Here is an 8,678-nt window from a genome sequence, read left to right on the forward strand (position 1 = left end):
TCCAGCTCATGCCGGTCCCAGGAGTTACCCCTGCTGCAGCTGCACAGAATAGTATTTTAGGAGCCATGCTGCCTGCCCTGGCTCCTAAATTGCATCCAGTGCAGAGCCGCAATGGGGGTAGCTCCCAGGAACCGGCGCAAGCCAGGACTGAGCGCTTGCAGTGCTAAGCCTTATAGATGAATTGTATAGTCGACTTTTTTGGACAACTGCACAATTAATGAATTACACGCGTCTTAACATTTCTAGTCTGGAGAAGTAATGCTTCAGAGCACGTTCATTTACCTAGTATTTACTTCAAAGACAATGTAATTGACTAAGGCAGTTGAATTGCTTTATACTTTCTAAGTAATTACCCAATAAAATTATTTGTAATATAAAGCTTTGTAATATAAAGCTCATGGAATGAGGAGTAACGGTAGTTCGAACTAGGAAGCCTAGTTCAACCTACCTAGTTCGTGCCCCGTGTAGCCGCGCTGCACAGAGTTCGAACCAGCGGGGTTTTAAAAATGGCGGCGCCCCGCTTATGCAAATGAAGCCCGGGAAATTCAAATCCCGGGCTTCATTTGCAAGTGCGGTAAGCCTACATTACCCTGCTAGTTCGAACTAGAAGGGTAGTGTAGACATACTCTTATAGTTCTAGCCTTCACAGCCTCCTGTGGCAAGGAGTTCCACAGGTTGACTATGTGCTGTGTGAAAAAGAACTTTCGCTTATTAGTTTTAAACCTGCTGCCCATCAATTTCATTTGGTGTCCTCTAGTCCTTATATTATAGGAACTAATGAAGAACTTTTCTTTATTCACCCTCTCCACACCACTCATGAATTTATAGACCTCTCTCATATCCCCTCTCAGTCTCCTCTTTTCTAAGCTGAAAAGTCCCAGTCTTGTTAGCCTCTCTTCATATGGGACCTGTTCCAAACCCCTAATCATTTTAGTTGCCCTTTTCTACACCCTTTCCATGGCCAAAATATCTTTTTTGAGGTGAGGAGACCACTTCTGTAAACAGTACTGAAGATATGGCTTCCCCTCCTCCTTCTTCCCCTGGCTTCCCCCTTCCAGCTCCCTCCTCCCAGGTTTCCCCCTCCCCTCTTCCACCCTCTCTCTTCCCCTCTCCCACCTTCTTTTCCCAATCTCCCAAGAGGTTAATCCCCTTCCTCCCAGTTTTGTTAAATAAAGAGAGTTTCTATTTTTGAACACACGTGTCCTTTATTTTTTACATCAGAAAGGGAGGCTAGGGAGGGGTAAGTGAAAGGGGGTGAGGGAGGAATGGGGCACGAGCCCCCAATGGGGAGGACTGGGGTGGCTCTGCGGGCTCAAAGGAGTGGAAGCTCTCCTGCAGGGCTTACTGGATCCTGACAGCCCCCAGAGTGACCCCGCCCCAGATGGCAGCCTGCAGCAAGTGCAGCTGGGCTGATGGCCTAGTGCTGTGATGTGCCGAGTTTGGGCACTCAGAGCACTCCAAGACAGGACTACTTTGCTGTCCCTCATCGAGTTAGACAAGCAAGCGGGAAACCCTGAGAACTGTCTGTCCGGGGTGGGGGTCGGGTCCCTTTTGCCACAGGCCTCGGCTAGCCTGAGGCAGCAACTCCACACTCTAAGTCCTAACCTGATGCCCTGCTGGCACTGGTTCTGGCCAGCCTTAACTTCGGTTCAGGGTCCCCTCAGTGTGGACATGTTAGTTCGAATTAGCAAAACGCTTATTCAAATTAGTTTTTAGGTCTAGATGCACTAATTCGAATTCGTTTACTTCTAATTAGTGCTGTAGTGTTGACATACCCTTAGTGTGTAGCAACTTTAAAATGTATTTTTTAACCAGGAAAGATCCCTTTAACATATTGGAAAGTGTTTAATTTAGACATAATGTGCTGGGGTTACACCAGGACTACTCAGCTTTGGAATCCTTGGGGGCCACAGTGATACTCACAGCACCTGCCGAGGGCCCTAGCTTCTCTCAAACTGACAGGCATGAATACAAAGATTAAGACAAGACTACACCATGCAGGCCCTATTTAAGTCAGTTCTGTTGATATTCATAAAATGCAATATTTACCCCATTTCCACCCGTATGCACTTTTAATGAGCAATGACAGTCCCAGGAATTTAACTACTAAAACGCATATCAAGAGAAGACCATTATATTGACTACTTTTTTGATTTGGCTTCCACTTCTGGGTCGCATGTTGAGCCCTGCATAAACCCAAACTGCACCACAGGTCGCAAATAAACGGGTCGGCCCACGGACGGCATGTTGAGTAGCCCTGTGTTAGACCATTTACATACTGATGATGCACAATGCCTTCCTCTCCCACCCACCCCTTGCCCAAACTGTATGTCCGGGTAAGAGCTATCTATCTCCCAGACATTTTAGTCTAGGAAGGAAATTAAGGTTACGCAACATAACCTGCACATTCTCCGGCTCTTAATCGGCCCATCCTTATCTTTCTGTAGTCACTGTTTATCTTTATACAGGACTATGTAGCACTTTAAAGAGTAACAAGATGGTTTATTAGATGATGAGCTTTCGTGGGCCAGACCCACTTCCTCAGATGAAACAGTGGAAGAAAATTGTCACCACCATACATACCAAAGGATAAAATTTAAAAAAATGAACACATATGAAAAGGACAAATCAAATTTCAGAACAGACATTTACCTTCCGCCCCACCCCCCGCATCCCTCTTCTGTTCTGAAATTTGATTTGTCCTTTTCATATGTGTTCATTTTTTTAAATTGTATCCTTTGGTATGTATGGTGGTGACAATTTTCTTCCACTATTTGATCTGAGGAAGTGGGTCTGGCCCACAAAAGGTCATCACCTAATAAACCATCTTGTTAGTCTTTAAAGTGCTACATAGTCCTGTATTTTGCTTCAGCTACACCAGACTAACACGGCTACATTTCTATTACTGTTTATCTTTCAAACCCAGAAGAGAGTAAAATAGCACCTGAATAGGAAGCACCTGTTGTGTTACAGTAAGTTAAGTCGCTGAGAACATTTCTCTGCTCACGTTTGGTCACATTTAAACACCCCCAAAGCACAGGGGTTAACAACCCGATCCTGTCCATCATCTATTAAACCTGCTACGCTCCTGCTTTCAGATGAAAAACATCCAGCACCTCAGCTGGATCGGGAGAAGCATGTGTGCAACACTGATTAGCCTGCCCCAATTTTTCCCCTCCCCAAATGCTACAACATGTGAAATGAAAATACACGGGCCATAGCAAGGATGAACATGTATTTATTTTCTGCCCCCTCCTCCACCAGTTTATGTAGAACGGAACCTTTTCAGAACATGTCTGCAGACACGAACGTGTGGAGCGGGATGTGATGGTCAGAAGACCAGGTGTCAGGGAGGATTGATGAACTCCGCTCCCAGGCACAGCACACAGGCAGCCTCGGCTATTGCCCCGAGGAGCGGCGGCAGACGGTTCTCCGCCCCTCAGGCTCAGGGGTCAACCGGGTAGGGCACGGTTTCCAGCTGGCCCTCTCTCCTCGCTTCCTCCACCCCGCGCAGCCACTCCGTGCACCTATGCACCAGTTCCTGGTTCACGACCCCTGGTGCCGGATCCTCCTTGTACTCCTCGTCGTCATAGCGGTTCTGTGCGTTCACCAGCGAGATCTTCATTAACGAGGTCAAGTCCATGCCGGCCCGGCTCTGGGAGCCCGGCAGGAGCCCGGTGCTGCCCAAGGGATTGATCCAGCCCCACTGGTTCTCCAGGTGGCGGCGCATCAGCAGCCAGGTCGCCTCAGTCGTGAGGATGATGTTGTACTGTTTCGCGGGGACCTCAGCCTCCGGCTCCGGACTCGCCGCCGCACCTGGGTTCCTGACAGAGCGGCCGCGGGTGCGCGTCGGGCTCAACCTCCGTGGCTGCTGCGGTGGCTGCGGCTGTAGCAGGTGTTGCTGCTGCTGCAGGGAGGCGCAGAGGTGGGAGTTGGGCAAGGGGCCGGTCCCTGCCTGGGGCGCCCCCCGCGGATTCCTCTCCTTCGGTGGCGGTGCTCGACTCTTAGGAGCCACCTGACTCTTTGGCTGTGCACGGGTGGTGGCGGAGCCAGAGGCCGCAGCAGCGGGAGGCTGGATGGGCGGTAGGGGCTTGGCGGTGCTCCGTGACCCCTCTGCTCCGCCCGCTGACTCAGCAGCCACTTTTGCCCGGGGCAGGTGGAACGGATTTTTCTCCGGGTTTGAGATGCGCTCCCACAGGAGAGAGGAGCACTGCTGCAACCGGCGGGGGCCCCGGCTCAATAAGTTCGATAGTCGACGGCAGCAGGGCTGAGCCGGAGGAGTGGGTGTGGGGATGGGAGGAGCGGGTGGCGTGATGAGGGAAGCTCTCACCCTGGAGGGCTGCGACGTCGCCTGGGAGGGCTGTGGCACCACCACACGGGCAGGCTGTGATGTCCCCTGGGATGTCTGCGATGCCACCACCCTGGAGAACTGCGATGCCACCACCGGAGAGGTCCGAGGCGCTTTCACCCGGGAAAACTGCGACGTGCTCTGGGAGGGCTTCTGTGATGATGTCACCCGGGAGGGCTGTTGTGATGTCACCCGGGAGGGCTCTGACATCCTTTGGGAAGACTGCGATGCCACCGCCTGGGAGGGCTGCAACGTCCCCTGTGCCGGAGTCTGAACACCGCTGAAAAAGAAGGGATGGGTTAGATCAGTACTCCAAGGGGAGACAAGTCTGACAGAGCAAGAGATGTCAAAAGATAATCCCGGAAACGTTCACAAGAACAAACTCTACAGGCAGTTTGGGCAAGGCTGGAGTATTTACAGCTCTGAAATATTAGAGGGACTTGTAGTTTACCTGCTAATACTCTGGCACCGACCAGTATTTTCAGCACACTAGGGCACATCCTACTGCTCTTCCACTGCACTCCTTGGCTGTGTCTACATTGGCACCCTTTTCCATAAAAGGGATGCTAATGAGACCAGTCGGAATTGCAAATGCCCCGGGATTTAAATTTTCTCCGCGGCATTTGCATGCACATGGATGTTGCTTTTTTCCGGCTCGGGGCTTTGCCGGAGAAAAGCGCCAGTCTAGACAGGTATCTTGCGGAAAATAAAGCCTTTTTCAGAAGATCCCTTATTCCTGATTTTAAGTAGGAATAGGGTGCCAATGTAGACACAGCCAAGGAGTGCAGTGGAAGAGCAGTAGGATGTGCCCTAGTGTGCTGAAAATAGTCGGTGCCAGAGTGTGTCCAGTATTTTTGCTGAAACCATCTGGCAACCCCTAACTCTTACACAGCAGAGCTCTTACACTTGTCATGTCAAATTGGAACCTGGACCAAACCAGATGATCAAAAATTCAGATATTCAGGAGAGTAGGGAAGTGTGAGGCCACAGCGCCATCTAGTGGCCATGGGAGGGTTGCCTGCTGCTGGCCCTGCATGCGCTGGTTATTAGGTCAACATGGAAAGCTGCACAATGGAAGGCTGGAAAAATGGGGCTCTACTGCACCACATCATCTGTAAGGACTCCATCTAATAGGGCACCTCGTATTATACACTCCTGGCAGTGACACACACACACACACACACACACAGATCCTCAACCTCCTTACAGAATCAGGAACTGCTCAGACCCAACCAATGTAGAGAAGCTGAACAATTCCCCAAGCAGATGACACATTCTGGCTCATTTGCTGGGTCTTAAAGAGAACAAAGTCCTGAGTCTTCTCCCTATCACTCTCTCATCCACTCAACACGGCAGGGCAGGAAGCCATGGGAAAAGGGAAGCAAAAGGCACAAATTCCACTGTCCCCTGTGCTAAGCAATAAAAAGCCTAGGTGGGAAAATAAGAGTTCCAATTTTAGTGTTTCCCACAACTTGCATTTGGCCAGCACCCGATAGGTCAGGCAGCATCAGCACCAAATCTATCACAGGCTCTTACCTTCTCCGCAGTGATGTGTCTCTTTTCACAGAATTGAGTTTGTAGAAAATTCCAAGAAGATTCTTCTTAGTGTTCATGATCGAGGCCTGAAAGCACTCAAGGTAAGAAGACCAGACCTCGAGATGACTCCCGGCAGCAAAGCTACGGGAGTCTGAAATTGCCCCAGCCCCGCATCCTGTCCTACCTGGCCGTTGTCATGGAGTCTCTGTGAGTTCACCACCTGGCAAGGTCCTTTAACCAATAAGTGGAGACACCGAAAAAGGCCTTGTGATGTCACCGCCACACCCTGTCCTGCCCCTGGCCAGCCCCTCTGCATATTTGAGCCTCTCCCCCCTGCATTACCACAACTCACTCAATGTTAGTTCTAGGAATCAAGCAGGCTGCACATGGAATCATCAGAGGCTGCTCAGTGCCACATGTACTTGGCAGATTGTAAGGCCACAAAAGACCAATCACCTAAGCCAAGGACGGACAATAATTTTCACCGTGGGGGGGGGTCACTTCAGGCATTTTAATATGTGGTCACAGGCTGGTTTTGGGCCCCGTGGAAGGTGCAGGGCCTCAGAGCTACAGAGAGAGAGGCAGTTAGGGATGTTAAATTTAAACAGAGCTCAAAATTGCTGCACTTAAAAGGACAATGCCTTAACAGAGTTCAAAATGGCCACCCTTAAAAGGACAATGCCTGCTCTACTGATAAGGCCTGCTCTTGTGGATAAGCGGTGGATGTGGTATACCTAGACTTTAGTAAGGCGTTTGATACGGTCTCGCATGATATTCTTATCTATAAACTAGGCAAATACAATTTAGATGGGGCTACTGTAAGGTGGGTGCATAACTGGCTGGATTAAGTACTCAGAGTATGTCTACACTACAAAGTTAATTCGAACTAACAGACGTTAGTTCGAATTAACTTTGATAGGCGCTACACTAGCGCTCCGCTAGTTCGAACTTAATTCGAACTAGCGGAGCGCTTAGTTCGAACTAGGTAACCCTCATTTTACGAGGAATAAGCCTAGTTCGAACTTACTAGTTGGAATTAAGGGGTGTGTAGCCACTTAATTCGAACTAGTGGGAGGCTAGCCCGCCCCAGGTTTCCCTGGTGGCCACTCTGGCCAACACCAGGGAAACTCTATTGCCCCCCTCCCGGCCCGGGACCCCTTAAAGGGACACGGGCTGGCTACGGTGCCCATGCCAGGTATAAGCCTGCCAGCACCCAGCCAGCAGACCCTGCACCTGGCACGGCTCGAGCCAGCCACCCGATGCCCCCCAACCCTCCCCCTCTTCCCGGGACCAGGCTGGCGGCTCCCGGGAGCTTGCCCGGGACCGCAAGAGGCGGGCATCTGCCTGGTCCAGTGCAGACATCGTGGACCTCGTCCATGACCTCTGCACTAGGCACAGGAAAGCGGCCGTCTAGGGCAGCAGAGCTGCCAGCCTGGCCACCCAGGAGCAGGTTTGCATGAAAATCAAGGGGGTCCACTGAGACCCCAGACCCTGAGCCCTGAGCTTACAATGGCCGTCCTGGGTCAGACCAAAGGTCCATCTAGTCCAGTAGCGGCCAATCCTAGGGACCCTGGGGGGGATGGACCAAAGACAGTGACCAAGCCATTTGTCTCGTGCCATCCCTCTCCAGCCTTCCACAAACCTTGGGCAGGGACACCACTCCTACCCCCTGGTAATACCACTCCATGGACCAAACCTCCATGCCTTGATCTAACTTCTCTTTAAACTCTGTTCTAGTTGTAGCCTTCACAGCCTCCTGCAGCAAGGAGTTCCACTCGTTGACTATTTGCTTTGTGAAGAACAACTTTCTGTTACTAGTTTGAAGCCTGCTACCCATTCATTTCATTTGGTGTCCCCTAGTCCTTCTATTATGGGAACTAATGAAGAACTTTTCTGTATGCACCCTCTCCACCCCACTCATGCTTTTATAGACCTTGATCATATCCCCCCCTCCGTCTCCTCTTTTCTAAGCTGAAAAGTCCCAGTTTCTTTAGCCTCTCTTCATATGGGACCTGTTCCAAACCCCTCATCATTGTAGTTGCCCTCCCCTCTCCCCTCTCCCACCCTCTCCCTTCCCCTCTCCCACCTCCTTTTCCCAGTCTCCCCCAGTTTTGTTCAATAAAGACAGATTCTATTTTTGAACACAATTGTCCTTTATTTTGTACATCAGGAAGGGGGGCTAGGGAGGGGTAAGTGGAAGGAGGTGAGGGAGGAATGGGGTACGAGCCCCGAATGGGGAGGACTGGGCTGGCTCTGCTGTCTTCTGCGGGTGGAACCTCTCCTGCAGCCCCCCAGTTGTCCCCTCTTCCCAGATGGCAGCCTGCGGAAAGTGCAGCCGGTCTGATGGCCGAGTGCTGTGATGTGCCCAGAGTGGGTACTCCGGGCGATCCAAGCCAGGACTGCTTTGCAAGCGGGGCACCCCTGAGAACTGTCTGTCCGGGGTGGGGGTCGGGACCCTTTAAGCACAGCCCTCGGCTAGCCTGAGAAAGCATCTCCACGCTCTAAGTCCTCCTCTGATGCCCTGCCGGCACTGCTTCCGGCCATCCTTAACCCCGGTTCAGGGTCCACTCTGTGTGGACATGCTAGTTTGAATTAGCAAAACGCTAATTCGAACTAGTTTTTTAGTCTGGATGCGTTAGTTCGAATTAGCTTAGTTCGAATTAATTAATTCGAACTAAGTTAGTTCGAATTAGCGCTGTAGTGTAGACATACCCTCAGAGAGTAGTTATTAATGGTTCACAATCCTGCTGGAAAGGCATAACAAGTGGGGTTCCGCAAGGGTCTGCTTTGGGAC

General features: G+C 51.0%; 1 protein-coding gene across 1 annotated transcript; it reads right to left on the minus strand.

Moving 5' to 3' along the window:
- Nucleotides 1-3,234: 3,234 nt before the first annotated feature.
- On the minus strand, nucleotides 3,235-6,105 carry LOC102459843 (uncharacterized). The gene is made up of 2 exons (XM_075936777.1): nucleotides 5,885-6,105; nucleotides 3,235-4,628 (listed from the first exon to the last, which is right to left on the minus strand). The coding sequence occupies exons 1-2, from the start codon at nucleotides 5,959-5,961 to the stop codon at nucleotides 3,446-3,448; spliced, it is 1,260 nt and encodes a 419-aa protein (XP_075792892.1). The 5' UTR covers nucleotides 5,962-6,105; the 3' UTR covers nucleotides 3,235-3,445.
- Nucleotides 6,106-8,678: the final 2,573 nt, after the last annotated feature.

Source organism: Pelodiscus sinensis, chromosome 9 (assembly GCF_049634645.1).
Source record: "Pelodiscus sinensis isolate JC-2024 chromosome 9, ASM4963464v1, whole genome shotgun sequence".
Lineage (NCBI taxonomy): Eukaryota > Metazoa > Chordata > Testudines > Trionychidae > Pelodiscus > Pelodiscus sinensis.

Bases quoted from the DNA above. Each gene is read 5' to 3' on its own strand.
- LOC102459843 (XM_075936777.1), bottom strand. From the start codon at position 5,961: ATGAACACTAAGAAGAATCTTCTTGGAATTTTCTACAAACTCAATTCT. The intron at 4,629-5,884 runs GTAAGAGCCTGT...CTTCTTTTTCAG, and splicing joins GACACATCACTGCGGAGAAG to CGGTGTTCAGACTCCGGCAC.